The sequence below is a fragment of the Macaca thibetana genome, chromosome 1 (genome assembly GCF_024542745.1).
Source record: "Macaca thibetana thibetana isolate TM-01 chromosome 1, ASM2454274v1, whole genome shotgun sequence".
NCBI classification, from domain to species: domain Eukaryota; kingdom Metazoa; phylum Chordata; class Mammalia; order Primates; family Cercopithecidae; genus Macaca; species Macaca thibetana.
In genome coordinates, this window is record NC_065578.1 from 5,707,627 (window position 1) to 5,728,077 (window position 20,451).

The 20,451-nt window shown below is 51.0% G+C and overlaps 3 protein-coding genes across 7 annotated transcripts in view; 2 read left to right on the forward strand and 1 right to left on the reverse strand.

The window, feature by feature from the left end:
• THAP3 (THAP domain containing 3) overlaps positions 1-20,451 on the forward strand; it is a 399,270-nt gene that overhangs the window by 371,365 nt on the left and 7,454 nt on the right. The window lies entirely within an intron of this gene.
• PLEKHG5 (pleckstrin homology and RhoGEF domain containing G5) overlaps positions 1-20,451 on the reverse strand; it is a 614,078-nt gene that overhangs the window by 138,664 nt on the left and 454,963 nt on the right. The window lies entirely within an intron of this gene.
• On the forward strand, positions 8,612-19,401 carry PHF13 (PHD finger protein 13). Its single transcript, XM_050787370.1, has 4 exons — positions 8,612-9,232; positions 11,854-11,955; positions 14,905-15,439; positions 16,787-19,401. Exons 1-4 carry the CDS (start codon positions 9,194-9,196, stop codon positions 17,011-17,013), a joined length of 903 nt encoding a protein of 300 aa, XP_050643327.1. The 5' UTR covers positions 8,612-9,193; the 3' UTR covers positions 17,014-19,401.

A 20,451-nucleotide genomic window follows, 5' to 3' on the forward strand; every position in this document is an offset into this window, starting at 1 on the left:
GCAAGAGGATTTCTTGAGGCCAGGAGTTTGAGACCAGCCTGGGCAACATAATGAGACCCAATATTTTGAGTCTTAACAAAAAGTTTTCAAATTAGCCAGGCGTGTGGTGGCATGCACCTGTAGTCTCAGCTACTTGGGAGGCTGAAGTGGGAAGATCACATAAGCCCAGGTAACAGTGAGCTGTCATTGTTCCACTGCTCCCACTCTGCCTGCCCCACCCCTGAAAAAAAGAAAGAGCTAAATAGCATGCCTGGGTTAGTAGGTTATTCAAAATTCCTAACACAGCTGATAGGTCTAAATTGGTTCCTTTCTTTTCTCACCACATTCCTTTGTTGACTTAGCTATATATATACAAGGTTTCACATGCCTGGTAGGCCTGGGTTATCAATGAAATACTTCTTTTCTCAAGATATGAATTCTTAATTTTATTTTGAACTTAAGTTAACAGATAATGTACGTGTAATACAGAAAGAGAATGCAGGCAAGCAAAAACAAAATGAACATAACCACCTAGATGAAATGTTTTTTGTTTGTTTTTTGAGACGGAGTCTCAGTCTGTAGTGCAGTGGCATGATCTGAGCTCACTGCAACTTCTGCCTCCAGGTTCAAACACTTTAAGCTTGAACCCGGGAGGAGGAGGTTGCAGTGAGCCGAGATCGCGCCACTGCACTCCAGCCTGGGCGACAGAGTGAGACTCCATCTCAAAAAAAATAAATAAAATAAAATTACAAAAATGGTCATTACCTAAGTAACTTAAGATAATGTGATTTACCTGAACATTCTGAGGCTAAAAATTAAAAAGTGATTTAATCTGTGATGTTATTTAACAAATAATGTTATTATTTTAAAAAAACAACTCAATTTTGGTATTTAAATTCTAATTTAAGGCAGACAGAGCAAGAGGTGACTAAAATCATGTTACCTTTTTTTTTTTTTGAGACGGAGTTTTGCTCTTGTTGCCCAGGCTGGAGTACAGTGGTGCGATCTCGGCTCACCGCAACCTCCGCCTCCTGGGTTAAAGCAATTCTCCTGCCTCAGCCTTCCTGAGTGGCTGGGATTACAGGCGTGAGCCACCACTCTCGGCTACTTTTGTATTTTTATTAGAGACGGGGTTTCTCCATGTTGGTCAGGCTGGTCTCAAACTTCTGACCTCAGATGATCCACCCGCCTTGGCCTCCCGGAGTGCTGGGATTACAGGCATGAGTCACCTCGCCCAGCCATGTTACCTTTTTTTTTGAGACAGGATCTCCCTCTGTTGCCCGGGCTGCAGTACAGTGGCGCAATCTCAGCTAACTGCAACCTCTGCCTCCCAGGCTCAGGTGATCCTCCCACCTCAGCCTCCCAAGGAGCTGGGACTACAGGCGTGAGCCAACACACTTGGATAATTTTTAAAATTTTTTGTACAGATGGGGTTTCGCTGTGATACCCAGGTTGGTCTTAAACTTTGGACTCAAGCAATCCTCCAGCCTTGGTGCTGAGCCAAAGTGCTGAGATTACAGGCATAAGCCACCACGCCAGACCCTAAGGTCATTTTAAAAGTGGCTGTTTACAGCCTGGCCAACATGGTGAAACTCCATCTCTACTAAAAATACAAAAATTAGCTAAGCGTGGTGGCACACATCTATTATCCCAGCTACTTCTGAGGCTGAGGCAGGAGAATCACTTGAACCCAGGAGGCGGAAGTTGCAGTGAGCCAAGATTGTGGCACTTGAGCATGGAGGACAGAGCAAGACTCCATCTCAAAAAAAAAAAAAAAAAAAAGTGGTTGTTATTCTTTTTTCTTCTTTAAGAATATTTAGTAACACACCCCTTAGCCCCGATAAAGTCCACAGCTATTGTGCCTTTTCTTGTATCATACACCCTGATTTTTTCAGATTCCAGGTTTTCTAAGGTATAGTGTATAATGCACTCACCATATATAACTTCTTTTTCTTTTTTTTTTTTTTTTGAGACGAAGTCTCCCTCTGTCGTCCAGGTTGGAGTGCAGTGGCTCGACCTCGGCTCACTGCAGCCTCCAACTCCTGAGTTCAAGTGATTCTCCTGCCTCAGCCTCTGGAGTAGCTGGGATTACAGGCATGCACCATAACACCTGGCTACTTTTTCTATTTTTTGTAGAGATGGGGTTTCACCATGCTGGCCAGGTTGGTCTTGAACTCCTGACCTCAGGTGATCTGCCTACCTCAGCCTCCACCAGGATTACAGGCATAAGCCATGGTGCCCAACCTAAACATTTTTTCTTTAAGCAATGTTGCACTATTCTCTATTTATTAAATGTATTTACATACGTAAATGAGATAGTGTAAGTAAAAACATTTAAACAGTGTTTGACATATAGTGTTAATTATCTTTTTTTTTTTTTTTTTTTTTTTTTTTGAGACAGAGTCTTGCTCTATCCCCCAGGCTGGAGTACAGTAGCACGATCTCAGCTCACTGCAACCTCCACCTCCCATGTTCAAGTCATTCTCCTGCCTTAGCCTCCTGAGTAGCTGGGATTACAGGCACCTGTCACCATGCCCAGCTGATTTTTGTATTTTTTGTAAAGACGTGGTTTTGCCATGTTGGCCAGGATAGTCTCCAACTCCTGACCTCAAGTGATCCATCTGCCTTGGTCTCCCAGTGTTCTGGGATTACAGGCGTGAGCCACAGCACCCAGCCTTTAGCTATTAACTTTATTATTTATTTATTTATTTATTTATTTATTTATTGAGACAGAGTCTTGTTGCCCAGGCTGGAGTGCAGTGGTGCCATCTTGGCTCACCACAACCTCTGCCTCCCAGGTTCAAGCGATTCTTCTGCTTCAGCCTCCTGAGTAGCTGGGACTACAGGTGCGTGCTACCATGCCCAGCTAATTTTTTTAGTAGAGATGGGATTTCACTGTGTTGGCAAGGCTGGTCTCTAACTCCTGACCTTGTGATCCATCTGCCTTGGCCTCCCAAAGTGCTGGGATTACAGGTGTCAGCCACCGCACCCAGCCTAGCTATTACCTTTGTATTCTACCAGTATGAACTCAAGAAACTCATTTGATTCTTCTATGTGTAGGTCAGATTCACTATGTGAAATGCTGAAAATATATAGTCTAGAAATTACTAATGATTTCAAATGATTCACACACATTCATACAGTTTTCAAGTTACTAAAAGTTGAAAACAAGATTTTGTGGAATGTTCACTTTTTTCCCATCTCCTGGAAATGGAAGTGAGCAAGGTAGAAATCAGAGGGTAAAAAGAATTCCTAAGAATATACTGGGCTGTGCATGGTGGCTCATGCCCGTAATCCCAGCACTTTGGGAGGCCGAGGTGGGGAGATCGTTTGAGACCAGGAGTTCAAGATGAGCCTGGGCAATGTGGCAAAATCCCTTCTCTACAAAAAATACAAAAATAGCCAGCACTTTGGGAGGCCGAGGAGGGCAGATGATGGGGGTCAGGAGATCGAGACCATCCTGACTAACACAGTGAAACCCCGTCTCTACTAAAAATATAAAAAAATTAGCCGGGCGTGGTGGCGGGCTCCTGTGGTCCCTGCTACTCCGGAGGCTGAGGCAGAAGAATGGCGGGAACCAGAAGGCGGAGCTTGCAGTGAGCCAAGATGGCGCCACTGCACTCCAGCCTAGGCGAAAGAGTGAGACTCCGTCTCAAAAACACAAAAACAAAACAAAAAAAACCAAAAATAAGCTGGGTGTGCTGGTGCATGCCTGTAGTCCCGGCTACTAGGAAGGCTGAGGCAGGAGGATCACCTGAGCTCAGGAGGCCTAGGTTGCAGTGACTGTAGTGAGCTGCGTTGGATCCACTGCACTCCAGGCTTAAAAAAAAAAAAATAAAATAAAATAAAATAAATAAATAAATAAATAGAGGCCGGGCGCAGTGGCTCAGGCCTGTAATCCCAGCACTTTGGGAGGCCAAGGCAGGCAGATGACCTGAGGTCAGGAGTTTGAGACTAGCTTGGCCAACATGGTGAAACTCTGTCTCTACTAAAAATACAAAAAATTAGGCCGGGTGCCGTGGCTCACACCCGTAATCCCAGCACTTTGGGAGGCCGAGATGGGCGGACCACAAGGTCAGAAGATGGAGACCATCCTGGCCAACATGGTGAAACCCTGTCTCTACTAAAATACAAAAAATTAGTTGGGCATGGTGGCGTGCGCCTATAGTCCCAGCTTCTTGGGAGGCTGAGACAGAAGAATTGATTGAACTGGGGAGGTGGAGGTTGCAGTAAACTGAGATCACGCTACTGCACTCCAGCCTGGCGACAGAACAAGACTCCGTCTCAAAAAAAATAAATAAATAAAAAAAAAAATAATAAAAATTAAAAAAATAAAAAAACAAAAATAAATAAAAATTTGCCAGGTGCGGTGGCACACGCCTGTAATCCCAGCTACTTGGGAGGCTGAGGCAAGAGAATCGCTGGAACCTGGGAAGCAGAGGTTTCAGTAAGCCCAGATCGCGCCACTGCACTCAAGCCTGGGTAACAGAGCAAGACTCTGTCTCAAAAAAACAAAAACGATTAAGCTGAACAAAAGGCTGAAACATTTTAAAAGCAAACCTTTGGTTATGCTCACACCTGCACTTAAGCACAGAGCTAAAATGGGAGACAGAAAGCTTTCTTGTATGTTCCCTCAAGTGGATGTAGTGTAGCTGCTGAGATTTAGGAAGGTGAAGCTATATTTGGTAACTCAATTAAAATAACCACATTCTCAAGTTACTTACTGGGAAACCATGGTATTCTTAGTATTTTTAACTTGTTGCAACCTGTGCTAACGCTGGCTTTTTTCCTCCTCTCCTAAGTAACTATAATAATCAGAGAATTAGTATTCAGCAGTAGGTATAATTAGTTTGTTTTTTGTTTTTAGCAGAAAATGATCATAGACTCCAAGGATCTGGCTACTATGGTGAATATTCTTGAACTAATCAAGGAATTTCAGATTCGCCACCTGCAGCCCAGGAGTAGTACAATACACCTATAAAAAAACGAGAGATACTGAACAAACTTAAGCCTGTCACACAGAGAAAATCAATGTTTTTTTTCTTTTTTTGAGACAGTCTCACTCTGTTGCCAGGCTGGAGTGCAGTGGCATGATCTCCGCTCACTGCAACTTCTGCCCCCTGGGTTCAAGCGATTCTCCTGCATCAGCCTCCCAAGTAGCTGGGACTACAGGCGCATGCCACCATGCCCAGATAATTTTTGTATTTTTAGTAGAGACAGGGTTTCACCGTGTTGGACAGGATGGTCTTGATCTCTTGGCCTCGTGATTCGCCTGCCTCGGCCTCCCAAAGTGCTGGGATTACAGGCGCGAGAAAATAAATTTTATTACTCTGCAGCTACATATTGTGAGATTGTTTGGGTCAACTACAAGTGATATAGTCCTTTTCCTGAATTTAGGGAAAGGATGGTAAACATTAGTATCTACATTTCCTCCAAAGGGCTGTACTTTTCTTTTTTTTTTTTTGAGAGGGAGTGTTGCTCTGTCACCCAGGCTGGAGTGCAGTGGTGGGATGCGGCTCACTGCAAGCTCCACCTCCCAGGTTCACGCCATTCTCCTGCCTCAGCCTCCCGAGTAGCTGGGACTACAGGAGCCCGCCACCACGCCCAGCTAATTTTTTGTATTTTTAGCAGAGACCGGGTTTCACCATGTTGGCCAGATGGTCTTGATCTCTTGACCTAGTGATCTGCACACCTCAGCCTCCCAAAGTGCTGGGATTACAGGCGTGAGCCACCGCACCCGGCCCAAAGGGCTCTATTTGTAAGGGAAATGGAAAGACAAAAGAGGTCCTTTTTCATGAAGTTTTCTCTTTCACTGGAGTAGCAGGAAGGTACAGGTCATATCTATGTACTAAAAATTACTATTTACTAAAAACATATTCAATAAATATCCGGCGCGGTGGCTTATGCCTGTAATCCCAACTCTTTGGGAGGCTGAGACAGGCAGATCACCTGAGGCCAAGAGTTCGCAACCAGCCTGGCCAACATGGTGAAACCCCGTCTCTACTAAAAATACAAAAAATTAGCTGGGTGTTGTGGCGCATGACTGTAATCCTAGCTACTCGGGAGGCTGAGGCAGGAGAATCGCTTGAACCCGGGAGATGGAGGTTGTGGTGAACCGAGATCACACTACTGCACTCCAGCAGGGGCAACAAGAGTGAAACTGTCTCAAAAAAGAAAAAAAAAGAAAGAAAAATAAACTCTCAAATTGGAAATGAAGGACTTACTCAGAATAATTGACTTGTTGACAAAACTGAGCTTAGAATTCAGGAGAAAATCCCAAACATGGATTGAGTCAGGGGACAGATTTTCAGACCCAAGTGATAACTTTTGTGATAACTTTTGCTCAGAATGGGTATTCACGCCAGGCAGGCAAGGTAGCTCAGGACTGTAAACTACAATTTGGGAGGCCTAGGCAGGAGGATCCCTTGAGTCCAGGAGTTCCAGAACAGCCTGGGCAACATACGGAGACCCCGACTTAAAAAAAAAAAAATTAGGCGGGAAATGGCGGCTCACACCTGTAATCCCAGCACTTTGGGGGAGGCCAAGGCAGGCGACTATTCTTTTTTTTTTTTTTAAGATGGAGTTTCACTCTTGTTGCCCAGGCTGGAGCACAATGGCGCAATCTCAGCTCACTGCAACCTCCGCCTCCCTGACCCATGTTGGTCAGGCTGGTCTTAAACTCCCGACCTCAGGTGATCTGCCTGCCTGGGCCTCCCAAAGTGCTAGGATTACAGGCGTAAGCCACTGCGCCTGGCCCGATAATTTCTTAGTCTGTGTATGTGTGTAGGGAAGAATTTAATGTTTATTATGTGAAACATTTACCATAGAGGATAATAATGAGGTGTGAAAAAAAAAATTCCCTCTTCTTTCATTTGGGTTTCACCTCTAATAATTATTCCTGGCCAGGCACGGTGGCTCACGCCTGTAATCCCAGCACTTTGGGAGGCCGAGGCGTGCAGATCACGAGGTCAAGAGATCAAGACCATCTGGCCGACATGGTGACACCTCGTCTTTACTAAAAATACAAAAATTAGCTGGGTGTGGTGGCGGGTGCCGGTAGTCCAGGCTACTCTGGAGGCTAAGGCAGGAGAATCGCTTGAATCCGGGAGGTGGAGATTGCAGTGAGCCGAGATCACACCACTGTACTCTAGCCTGGCGACAGAGAGAGATTCCATCTCAAAAAAAAAAAAAAATCATTCTTTTTGGTATTTACATTTTTAAACTACCAACAGGATCATCACCTTCTTAGCAGTGTTTCTTATTCTGGCAAAACAAGTTGCTCCTTGTGATATGACTTTGGGCAATACTGGCTAACCTTGGGACCTCTGCTTTGGTCACAGTAACCAGGTAACATTCCAAATCTGACTAAATCATCTGAATGTGCAATTGTATAAGAAGTTGTTAATCAAGTCTCGATGGGCCAAGTCCGATGTCTCTGTTTTAATCATAGTAATTCTATGTTTTATCTTGTAAGGTACCTCAATTTATCATCTCTGGGAAGCCCTCCAATGGGCTATAATATTGCAGAAATAAAACAACAACAACAGTAAGCTACCATTTATTTAGCCAGGCACTACGCTAAAAATTTAACAGCTTAGGAAACTGAGGCTCAGAGAAGTATTTCTAAGATTAACACCATCTCCTATTAAATATCTTCATCAGAATGATCATAACCCTTGAAATAGCAACAGACAGCTGATGTAGCATTAGGCGCCTGTCACATATCTTACTAGTATCTCCAAGAGTTCGTTTTCTAATTTGAATTTTAAATTTTGTGTTACTCCCCTTTAACTTCTTCGAAGCTACCAAACGGGTTACTGAATCATCTGCGTTTTTTACTTACCTTTTCCCCCCACTTTCGTATGGTTATTAAAAATGTTCCCGTCAGGCCGCCTTTTGGTCATCGCATAGGGGCACTCCCCTCCGTGTCCGGCCAGCCCTCCACACGTACAGCTGTCAGATACTCTGCGGTCCAGCGTTTATACACTGCCCATCCCAGTTAAACACCAGTGAACAAGTACCAGTCGATGCCAGTACTAAACACCGCGTCTCCGCCTCGCCCTGCGGGCCGGTCTCCTCCGAGGAGGATATTCAGGAGAGTGGGAAAACGGCCCGTCCCAAGGTTAAGCGAAGGCGGCAACAGAAAGCGAACTGAACGCACACTTCTTTAGAACACTGACAACGCTGGCCCGGTGTTTTTAATGAACGAACCCGGCCACCTCGAGTGAATCCCGCAGATGCCTAGAGAAGACCCCGGTCCAGTCCCGGCCCCGCGGACCCGGAGCAGGGAGCCGCGCGAAGCCCGCAGCCGCGAAAACAACTTCGCTGAGCCAGGCCTGGCGCGGGGGCCCGGGCGACGACTCCGCCCTCAGCGGGGAGCCGGGAGCTGGGCCCGGCCGGGCCGCGACGTCAGCGTCCCCGCCCCCGCCGCCCCTACTCCCGGCCGGGCCTCGGGGACCCCAGCCCCACAAAGGGGCGCGAACCCCAAGCAAGAGATGAGGAAGGGGAGGTGCCAGCCGCCGCCGCCCTTCGCAACCCGGGCCGGCAGCCCCGCCCCCACCGCCGCAGCGACCCCCGCCCCCGCGCCCGCCGAGACCGAGGCGCTACCGCTCACACTGCCCCTCCCCCCGCGGCCGAGCCGGCGCGGGCCCCCGCACCACCCCCGCTCCCGCGGCCTCAGTCCAGAAGACCCGCCTCCACACACCGGGCCGCCGCCGCGGAGCCTCATGGGGGTTGGAGTCCCCAAGGCTTCCTTTGTGCGCAGTATTGGCGGGCCGTGGACTACCACTCCCACAAGGCACCGCGCCCGCCCCCCGCGCCACGCCCCCTCTCCGCTGGCTTCCAGTCGTCACCCAGACTACATTTCCCGACAGGCCTCACGGCTCTCCCGCCCTCCCTCCCGAGACACGAGCCGAACTGGGCGTCAGGTCGGGGAGCCGGTCGGGTTCCCGCTCGCCGCCGCCGCCCCCCGCAGCCACTCTCCCGCCTCTACCGCCGCGGGAGCTGCATCGTCCACTCCGCTCGGCGGTGGAAGCGCCAGTCCGGGGTCACAGCCTGAGAAGCGACGCGCTGAGCCCCCCATCACCTCCAGCCCGGGCGACCCCTCCCGGGTCCGCCCTCGCCCTGCGCAGCCGCCCGAGCCCCCAGCCCCGGGCGGCCCCGCTCCCGCATCCCAGCTCCTGCACTCTCGCAGCCGCCGCCCCCCGCCCGGAACATGGACTCTGACTCTTGCGCCGCCGCCTTCCACTCGGAGGTGAGTGAAGCTGTGCGCCCAAATCGCCCCCGACCACCCCCTCCGCGATTTTGCTCTCCTCAGGCAGCCGGACCCCCGGTCGCCCGGAGCGCCGCCCTCCCCTTCCCCCGCTTTCCCCTTGTCGGCCCCCCCTGGAGCCCAACCCCCGCCCCCTGCTCGGGCCCGCGCTCGGTTCTCCCCACCGGGCCTCGCCTCCGCGTCCCCTCCGCGGACCTCCGCGTCCTCCCCGCGCCCTTTCCCCAGGGCCGTTGCGCCTATTTCTCTCCCCGTGGACGCCCCTCTCCGGCCTCGCGTCGCCCCGGGACCTGTCGGCGCCCCCAGCCCCTCCCCACCGGCCTGCTTACTCTTTCCCCGCCCCCGGGGACGCGGTCCGAGCCGCCGCTCGCCCGTGGCTCCGGTTGCTCTAGAGGAGTTTTAGGTCCCCCTCGGACGGGGGTCGGCTCCCGCGGCCCCCGGCTGCTCCCCCGATCCCCCGGGCCCGGTGGCCCGCGCCCCGCCCCCTGACTCCGCGCGCGGCCCAATCGGCCCCCGCCCCCTACGGCCCCCGGGGGCCGAGTCCTTCGGGGGCCCCACCCGCTCTGAGGACCCGAGTCCTGCCCCCACCCACCGTCCCCCGGCGCGCTGGCCTCCCCCTTCGGGCCCCCGCCCCCCGCCCGCGGGCTCTGCTGGCTCCGCCCCGACTCACTCCCCCTCCTTCCGGGGATCAGCCCTCGGGGCTCCCGGCCGCCCCCCCGCGCGGTCCCCTCCCCCCAGCCGAGGCGCGTTGGGGTCGCGAGTGCGGGTCCGGCGACCGCGGGCGGGTGGGGGAGGGGAGGCGGCGCAGGAGCCCGCCGGTCTCGCTGCCGCCCCCGGGAGTTCGCAGGGCCTCCCCAGGCCTGGGACCCCCGAATCCTGCCTGGCGCCCCCTCCCACATACCCGCGGGATGGGCCCCGCACCTTCCGGGGCCGAGTGTCGCGGGGGGCGGCTGCCACGGGAGGGCGGGTGGGGGCCGCTCCGCCATCTGCTTTCGGAGGAGGCGGCCGGGCGGGCGGCGTGGGCCGGGTGGGGGCGGCGTGGAGCCCCCCCATTCCCCGCGCCGGTGCCTCCCGCGCGTCCCCGTCCCGAGGCCGCCGCCGCCCTCCACTTGGCATTCGGGTTCTTGACCTACTTCTGTTGGTTCCCCGCCGAAAGAAAAGTTGTTCGCGGGAGTTGGAGGCCGGGGTGGCGGCCCGCGGTTCCCGGGGCTCGGCAGGCTCGCCAGTGCGGGGAGCGCGGTCACCGCGGGCCTTCCCCTCCGCTCCGTGGACGGCCCTGGGGTCCAAGCGGGTGGGAGAGGAGCAGGTTTGCTTGAACCAGGTTGAGAAAACAATTTTCTAAGGCGACTGACTTTCTGAAAGGAAACCCGCTGGTTGCACGCCTGCTCCTCGCGGCGGTAGGGGCGGCCCGAGACCCCTGCCCCCCATTTCCCCTCTGGCTTTTCCCCAGCAGACCGGCGGCCGGGTAACAGCACCTCGGAAAGAATGGGGGTGGGTCGGACAAGGCACTGAAAGGAACCTCAGGGAACGTGCTGGGCGAATAAACAGCAATACAGCACACTTGTTTTGCTTAGGAGCAAATAAGAGCTCCATCTCTCCGTGCTTCTCTCTCAGGAGAAAATCTCTTCTTGTGATGGGTGTTTCTAGATTGAATAGGGCTGGGACCCGCGAGCAAAAACCTCCACTATTCCATTTAAATGTAGGACTAAGCTTCGCAGTAAGGTTCCTGGTTTATTGTGAGTTGAGACATTTGGGTGCCTGGCATCCCGACTGCTGGGAGAGCGGAGGGGACCCTCTGAGCACGAGAGAGGGGTTCTCAGGTGGTGCTAGCTTGGCAGGGTCAGCCAGGAATCAGCTCCAGGGTCCAGGTCTCCGAGAACTCTGGAGAATGAGTGGTTGATTATTTATTTATTTTTTTGAGGCGGAATCTTGCTCTGTCTCCCAGGCTGGAGTGCAGTGGCGTGATCTTGGCTCACCGCAACCTCCGCCTCCGGGTTCACGCGATTCTCCTGCCTCAGCCTCCTGAGTAGCTGGGACTACAGGCTCACGCCACCACGCCCAGCTAATTTTTGTATTTTGGGTAGAGACGGGGTTTCACCATGCTGGTTTCGAACTCCTGACCTCGTGATCTGCCCGCCTCGGCCTCCCAAAGTGCTGGGATTACAGACGTGAGCCACTGCAACCGGCGAGTGGTTGATTTTTGAATCGCTTAACATCAGTTACAGCTGCTGCAGCAGTTCATACTCAGAATGTAAAATCTGTAGCAAAAAAGTAGTTATTAGAGCTTCTCCTGTTAGACCTGTGGAGACTAATAGATAACGTCAGAGAATGCCACATGAGCTCTAAGAAATAGTCCTTTGTACACATTTTTATCTCCCAGCTGATTTCCCTGCATTCTTGGCATAAAGTCTTAATACTCCTCTTTCTACTTTCTGAAAATGGTGTTATTTCTTGACCTGAACTTACCTTATCTTGTTTGTGGACCATTTAAATCTAACGGTATTTTTTGAGTGGTTGACTACAAAAGTTCCAGCTTACTTTTGTTTCTGTGATTCTGCCTAGTAGCCTCTCCTTCAAACACATTCCCTCTTCTCTCCCCTTAATAGGAATACTCCCCCAGTTGCAAGAGGCGCAGGACCGTGGAAGACTTCAACAAATTCTGCACCTTTGTCTTGGCCTATGCTGGCTACATCCCTTATCCCAAGGAGGTAATCTTCTGAGTTTCTGAGACCTTTCTGAATGGGTAGTCAAACCCCAGTGCCTCCGCAGCAAGCTTGTGGGCTTCTGACTGGTCAGTGGGTCAGTAGATTTGGAAGGGGCTGCTTGTGGTGGCCTCAGTCACTAGTCTGGCAGAAATCTGTTTCTTGAGAGTTTGAATTAGCTAGGGAAATGGTTCTAAAACTCTGGTAGAAAATGCAGGCTTGTCTAGAAAATGGTTTAGTAAACTTTCTTTTTTTTTTTTGGAATGGAATCTTGACTCTGTCGCCCAGGCTGGAGTGCAGTGGCATAAACTCCACACTCGGGTTCAAGGGATTCTCCTGCCTCAGCCTTCTCAGTAGCTGGGATGACCGGTGTGCGCCACCACGCTCAGCTAATTCTTTTTTGTATTTTAGTAGAGACAGGGTTTCACCTTGTTGGCCAGACTGGTCTCGAAGTCCTGACCTCAGGTGATCTGCCTGCCTCGGCCTCCCAGAGTGCTGGGATTACAGGTATGAGCTACCACCCAGCCAGTTTAGTAAACTTTGAAAGTTTATTTACAAATAAAGTATGTGATATCTGCTTGCTCTTTTTGTTTGTTTGTTTGAAATGGAGTCTAGCTCTGCCGCCCAGCCTGGAGTGCCATGGTGCAATTGTGACTCACTGCAACCTCCACCTCCTGGGTTCAAGCGATTCTCCTGTCTCAGCCTCACAAGTAGCTGGGTGCGCCATCACGCCCAGCTAGTTTTTGTATTTGTACTAGAGACGGGGTTTAACTGTGTTGTCCAGGCTGGTCTCGAACTCCTGACCTCATGATGCCCGCCTCGGCCTCCCAAAAGTGCTGGGATTACAAGCGTGAGCCACTGCACCTGGCCGTCTGCTTGCTCTTAATAAGGGTCTGTAGTTATTGACTGTTGACCATGGCTGGACACTATTCTTGGCCTTTGTAATGCTATGAGGTAGGTGCTATTTTTTTTATCTCCAGTTTGTAAGATGAGGAAACTGAGGCATAGAGAGGGAAAACTTTGCCTTAGGTCACCTACTAATTAGTGGTGGAGCTTGGGGTTCAACCAGATGGCTGGACTCGGTGCACGTGCTGTCTCTCAGCTCCCTGTCTGCCCGAAATGCGCATTATTGTGTTCAGGAACTCACGGCTACAACTTGATGTAGATGAAGGAGGTTTTTTTTTTTTTTGCTTGCTGAGAAAAGGGCAGGAATGGAGGAGAGCTGCTGTGGTGCTCAAACTTCAGGCCTCTTTCATATTCTGTTAAGCTCAAAATTGAAGAATCCAGCTTTTTTTTTTTTTTTTTTTTTTTTTTTTTTTGAGACAGGTCTTGCTCTGTTGCCCAGGCTCGAGTGCAGTGGCATGATCTTGGCCCACTGCAACCTCTTTCTGCTGCACTGAAGTGATCCTCCCACCTCAGCCTTCCAAGTAGCTGGGACTACAGGCCTACTACCACGCCCACCTAATTTTTGTATTTTTAGTAGATACAGGGTTTCGCCATGTTGACCAGGTTGGTCTCAAACTCCTGGCCTCAAGTGACCCACCTGCCTTGGCTTCCCAAAGTGCTGTGATAACAGGCGTGAGCCACCGTGTTTGGCCATAATTTTATTTTTTTTGCAGAGACAAGGTCTCACTGTGTTGCCGAGGCTGGACGCGAGGTAGTGATACTCCTGCCTTGGCCTCCCAGAGTGTTGGATTTACAGGCACGAGCCACTGTGCCCAGCTGCATTCAGTACATTTCTAGCAGGCAAACTGCCAACATAGGTGGCTAATGCCTACTTTCTTTTTTTCTTTTTTTCTTTTTTTTTGAGACGGAGTCTTGCTCTGTGGCTCAGGCTGGCGTGCAGTGGTGCGATCTCAGCTCACTGCAACCTCTGCTTCCTGGGTTCAAGCAATTCTCCCTGCCTCAGCCTCCCAAGTAGGTGGGATTATAGGCGTCCGCCATCATGCCCAGCTAATTTTTTTTGTATTTTTAGTAGAGAGGGGGTTTCACCATGTTGGCCAGGCTGGTCTCGAACTCCTGATCTCAGGTGATCCACCCGCCTCAGCCTCCCAAAGTGCTGGGATTACAGGCGTGGGCCACCACACCCAGCCTAATGCCTGTTTTCTAACAACGAGAACGTTGCCACTGTTTGCAGATGATATACTTGTGATCTGAAGGAACCACAGAGTTTACTTCACTGCTTTGGGGCAGTAATTACCTACTTGGATTTTGCAATATTTTGGAATGTCTAGTTTTTTAAGAGTGTCAGGAAATTCTCAAAACTAATTTAAATTTACTTAATATATTTCTTAGGAGGGCAAATGGAAGGAGAGGTTTTACAATCAGGGTAAGATGAGCAGATAGGAGTGGGTGTCCACAGCACTCCTTCCTACAGACACCTGTTGCACATTGATTAATTTCCTGTCTCTAAGATGGGGCTGAGGGTTCGGCAGGGAGTTTCTCTCCTTGTGGCATCACATTAAACTCATGGCACTGTGGTTTTTTTTTTTTTGGGGGTTTTTTTTTTTGACACGGAATCTCACTCCATTACCCAGGCTGGAGTGCAGTGGCACAATCTTGGCTCACTGTAGCATTCGCCTCCCGGGTTCAAGTGATTCTCCTGCCTCAGCCTCCCAAGTAGCTGGGACTACAGGTGCCCACCACCACACCCAGCTAATTTTTGTATTTTCAGTAGAGATGGGCTTTCACTATGTTGGCCAGGTTGGTCTTGACTCCTGGTCTCAGGTGATCCACCTGCCTTGGCCTCCCAAAGTGCTGGGATTACAGGTGTGAGCCACCGCGCCCGGCCAGAACTCGTGGTACTGTTGCTTCAAGTGTGATGCTGATGGGTAGAGAAGCGCAAAGTTGTGCGGATGTCTCTGGAGGTCTGACCTGGCTGGGTAGCTGGAGATGCTCTGGTCTGGGCTGGATCTTGTCACCAGTAACTGGAATCCACCACCTTTATCTTTTTAGGAACTCCCTTTAAGGAGCAGCCCCAGCCCTGCCAACAGCACTGCTGGTACCATTGACAGTGACGGCTGGGATGCGGGTTTCTCAGACATCGCGTCCTCAGTGCCCTTGCCAGTCTCTGACCGCTGCTTTAGCCACCTGCAGCCCACTCTCTTGCAGCGAGCCAAGCCCAGTAACTTCCTGCTGGACAGAAAGAAAACGGACAAGCTGAAGAAGAAGAAGAAGAGGAAGCGCAGAGACAGCGATGCGCCCGGGAAGGAGGGGTACAGGGGTGGCTTGCTGAAGCTGGAAGCCACTGACCCCTACGTGGAGACCCCTACGAGTCCCACCTTGCAGGATATCCCCCAGGCTCCCAGCGACCCCTGCTCGGGCTGGGACTCCGATACTCCCTCCAGTGGATCTTGTGCCACTGTGTCACCTGATCAGGTCAAAGAAATAAAAACTGAAGGCAAACGGACTATCGTCCGGCAGGGAAAGCAGGTGGTGTTCCGAGATGAGGACAGCACTGGCAATGATGAGGACATCATGGTGGACTCAGGTGAGGAGTCTCTGAAGGATGATGACTCTTGCTGGCTGGTGGTTAGAGGAGAGGTTATTTTATTAAGTGGTCATCTCTTTGGGGCAGAGGGTCTGGTTCCTTCTGTAGAGTGTGACAGCCCCAGTGTCCAAGGAGGAGAAGAGCTGCAGGAATGTGGATATCGAGATGTTTAGGAAGGGGTTGATTGCCGCTAGAGACAGCTGAGATTCCAAGACCTCAGAACATAAAAAGGATATAGTTCTAAGTAAGCATCCAAATAAGCATCCAGGCTGGGCGCAGTGGCTCCACCAGTAATGCCAGCACTTTGGGAGGCCAAGGCGGGTGGATTGCTTGAGCTCAGGAGTTGGAGACCAGCCTGGGCAGCATGGCAAAGCCCTGTCACTGCAAAAATACAAAAAAAGGCTGGGCGCGGTGGCTCACGCCTGTAATCCCAGCACTTTGGGAGGCCGAGGCGGGCAGATCACGAGGTCAGGGGTGCGAGAGCAGCCTGACCAACATGGTGAAACCCCGACTCTACTAAAAATAAAAAAAAAATAAAAAAAAATTAGCCGGCTGTGGTGGTGCGTGCCTGTAATCCCAGCTACTCAGGAGGTTGAGGCAGGACAATCACTTGAACCCGGGAGGTGGAGGTTGCAGTGAGCCAAGATCGCGCCATTGCACTCCAGTCTGGGTAACAGCAAAACTCTGTCTCAAGAGAAAAAAGGAAAAACAATAGTTAGCCTAGTGTGGTGGTGTGTGCCTGTAGTCCCAGCTACTAGGGAGGCTGAGGTGGGAGGATGGCTTGAGTGCAGGAGTTTGAGGCTGCAATGAGGTGTGATTGCACCACTGCACTCCAGCCAGGGTGACAGAGTGAGACCCTGTCTCAGGAAGAAAAATAAAATAAGCATCTCCTGGGTAATACCTGGTTCCCACACATTTTGCAGCCCCTTGTGCCTTTTTTTTTTTTTTTTTTTTTTTTTTGAGACAGAATCTCCCTCTGTTGCCCAGTCTGGAGTGCAGTGGCCGGATCTCAGCTCACTGCAAGCTCCGCCTTCCGGGTTCACACTGTTCTCCTGTCTCAGCCTCCTGAGTAGCTGGGACTACATGCACCTGCCACCTCGCCCGGCTAGTTTTTTGTATTTTTTAGTAGAGACGGGGTTTCACCGTGTTAGCCAGGATGGTCTCGATCTCCAGACCTCGTGATCTGCCCGTCTCGGCCTCCCAAAGCCTTTTCAGAGAGAAGTGTCAGCTTCGAGTGGGAATTGGAAGTGTTCTCGTCAGTTGAGTAGTGGGTTTCATAGAAACCCAGCTGATGGCGAGGAACGACAGGAATTCGTCTTCCCTCGTTAAGAGTATCTTTCCTTCCAGATGATGATTCCTGGGACCTCGTGACCTGCTTCTGCATGAAGCCATTTGCCGGCCGCCCCATGATCGAGTGTAATGAGTGCCACACCTGGATTCACCTGTCCTGTGCGAAAATCCGGAAATCCAATGTTCCGGAAGTGTTTGTCTGCCAAAAGTGCCGGGACTCCAAGTTTGACATCCGCCGTTCCAACCGCTCGCGGACGGGCTCCCGGAAGCTGTTCCTGGACTGACTGCTGACTGGCGAGGAGGCTGCGAGTGTGGAATCGGAAGCGACGGTGTGCTTTTTTGCCCTTCTCTTAGTTGAGCACAGAACTCTCAGCTCTGGTGCGGGCAGATCCCTGCCATTTAGGTGCCTAAGCAAAAGGACAGGCTGTCCGAGGTAGAAACTGTACATAGCCGGTGACCGAATGCAACCTTTGCCGGCCAGCGATGCTGCCAGAGCTGCGTTTCCTGCAGTGGAGGTGGACTGGACACCCACGTGCAGCGGGTTTGGCTCGTTTGAAAATGAGGGTCCATGGTAGCTGTGCGTTTTGCTATCTTCGCTAAGAGATTCCCGCTGATTGGGCTCAGTGCCAGCTGTTACTCTGCTTCCACTGTGTTGGGGAGAGGTGTTCGGTTTCCCCGGCCTGTTAATGAACAGCCATACGTGTAAGCTTTTTCTTGCGTGTTAAGTCTTTTACCAAAAGTGTCTGTACAGCAACCATCCAAGTTGCCCCTACTTAGTGGCTTGCCCTCTGCCTGCCTCAGCTGCTGCCTGATAGGCTGGGGGAGGCACTGGCGGGAGGCCTCGGGCTCCCCTCAAAGGGCACTGGGGTGGCGGGTCAGCTCGTGGTTCTTAGGTTTCCTTCTGTTTGTTAAAAGGGACAATGTGGCCACTTCTCTGTGGAAAGGGAGTTGGTTGGGGGGTTGAGGTGGCCCGTGTTCATAACTCAGTTTCCTGTTTTGCACGATGTAAAAACCCTGTCTTTTTGCACGATGCAGCCAAAAGTATTGGCTGATTTCTTGCTGAGTGCCCTCTTAGTTGGTGTGTGAGGTCTTGGTGGGGCCCAGGCCAGCTGTTTGCGAGTGTGGGAACTCGTAGGTTCTGTCTTTCTCTCTTCCTTTCACCTCATTCTGGTAGCAGCATAAAGGTTAGGCAATCACTGGGACCCGCATGGTGTTCCTCTAAATAATAGGGTAAAGGAGAGTTGGGAGGGAGGCCTCTCCGCTGGGTGATTTTTGTGTGCCCTTTAGACAGGCTGGCCTGCCGGTTCCACGGGGCAAGGTTAGGACTTGAGTCCTTTTTTTCTGTTTGGAGTTGGTGAGTGAGTGAGAGGGTAACATGGGCCTTCAGGATGACCCCTTGGAACTGTGCCGAGTTCCTTAGATCTCAGCTGGGATCCTGGACCCGGGAGGCCCCTGTGAGGGCCAGCTCTGGAGAAACCTGGGAGTTGATGCCGGAGGCTGTGAAAGAACTCTGCTCGAGGGCAGGGTGCCCCCGGAACACTGGTGGTTCTGGGGCTAGAAGGGAGAGGGGCTCCGGCTTTCTCTGAAAAGAATACTGCTCTTCAGCAGTTCAAGTACTTGTTCTCAAAACATTTTCTAATTGATTGGTAGGTTTTCATAAGCGTTGTTTCTTTAAGGCATGGAAAGGGAAGAATACTCAAGCGAGTCATGTTTGTTTTCAGCGGGATGGGCCCGCGTTCTCCCTGCTGGGGGCTTCCCCTTCATGTGGCACCTTTGTGCCAGGCCACCAGGCAGACTCTTCCCACCTTCCCCCACTGAAGCACCAAGGGGCTTGAACCGTAATTTGGCTAATCAGAGGCATTTTTTTGTCCTAGTATCTTTCACACTTGTCCAACCGTCTTATTTTTTTAAAGTTCTGTTGCTTGTATTAACATGAAACTAGAGAGAAATAGTTTCTGAAGCCAGTTTATTGTGAAGATCTCCAAGGGGGAGGTTCTATAGAGAAAAATAGTAAGCTGGTTTAGAAACTACCTTCTCTCCAGACACTTGTCTGGTTCTGACCAGGGCAAACAGCCAGGATGCATTGGAGAGGAGTTTGCCAAAGATCTGCCCTGAGATAATGCCTGTCCAGTGTCTTCACCACATGAATAACCAAAGCTCCAAAGTGGTTTTCTTCTTTTTTTAAAAAAAATTCCACAAGCTTTTAAAGGTGCATTTAAGAATCCATGTGACTTTAGAGTGGAACTGCCGGCCCTGGCAACTGTCATGTGTGCTAGAAGGTTCGACGCCTCTGGAATGCATGTGGTACTCATCTCCATTTTGTTTCCTTGATTGCATTTTTGTTCTTTTAGCAGATCTGTCCCTGTGGGTGGTGTCTAAGAAGTCGGACACCTTGGTTTTTGTGTTAGATTGAGCTGGGCAGCTGCAATCAGCTTCTTTATATGCAAATTAGGCATGACCCATCTGGGGCTCCTGGTTGGTGGCTAATGAAGTGAGGGGAGGGAAGGATGTCACCCCAAAAGTAGGCCCTCCCATCAGCTTTGGCCAGGCCAGACACTTCACATCGTTTACATGGTTCTGTGTAATTTTAAAGTTTATGTGTATAAAGCGAAGCTGTTTCTGTGAAACTGTATATTTTGTAAATAAATATATTGCTACTTTGAGGTTCATGATTCAAGGTTCAGGCAATCGTGTTGTGTGCTGAAGGACAGTTGTGTTACTTCTCTACTCACTACCTCCCCAAACCATGATTACATCAAGTCTCTGGGAAGGCAACCTCTCAGTGTGCACTTAGTAGGATGGAAAATGTCCACGGAGTTAATGTACCTTGCTGGTGAATTCGTCAGAAACAAACCACAGGATGAGTAGATGTGAATGGTTTTTGCAGTTTCTTCATCAGATTGTGGATTAGCTCAAGCCCCAGTGAGTGGTTAGCCTACTTTTGATTGATTGATTTATTTTTTTTGAGACAGAGTTTTGCTCTTGTCACCCAGGCTGGGAAGTGCAGTGATGCAATCTTGGCTCATTGCAACTTCCGCCTCCCGGGTTCAAGCGATTCTCCTGCCTCAGCCTTCTGAGTAGCTGGAATTACAGGCATGTGCCACCATGCCCGGCTAATTTTTGTATTTTTAGTAGAGATGGGGTTTCACCGTGTCGGCCAGCCTGGCCTTGAACTCCTGATCTCAGGTGATCGCCTGCCTCAGCCTCCCAAAGTGCTGGGATTACAGGCGTGAGTCACTGCGCCTGACCAATTTTTTTCTTTTCTTCTCACAAGATGATGCCTTCACTATAGCCTGCTTTGAGAAAGCTGCAGCCTCCTCGGAGTTTCTGCAAGGCTGGAGCTGGAATCTCCCTCCCCCTTGGTTGCCCTTTTTGCCTCTTCACGTTTGGGGGTTCCCAGTGACCAAACTTAAGGCAGTGAGCTGTCTGGCCTCTGAACTGACACCACCAGTGGCCAACTAGTACCACCTCCAGTGACGTCAGAGGAGTCCAGACCTATTCACACCTCGAAGCCCTAAAAACACTGAGGGGTTGGCCTTTGGTTTCCAGTTGTCCAAGGCTGTGAGTGGTTAAGAGTCCTGGTTGGGTGCTCAAAGCAAGGAGGTGAAAGGCGACGGGCATTGGCGAATGGGGTAAGACTTGCACAGCCCAAGGCTAGGAGTTGGGGTTTCGGGCCTGAGTTGCGGCCTGGAGCACCCCTTGACGTGGCGCCCCGGGTCCCG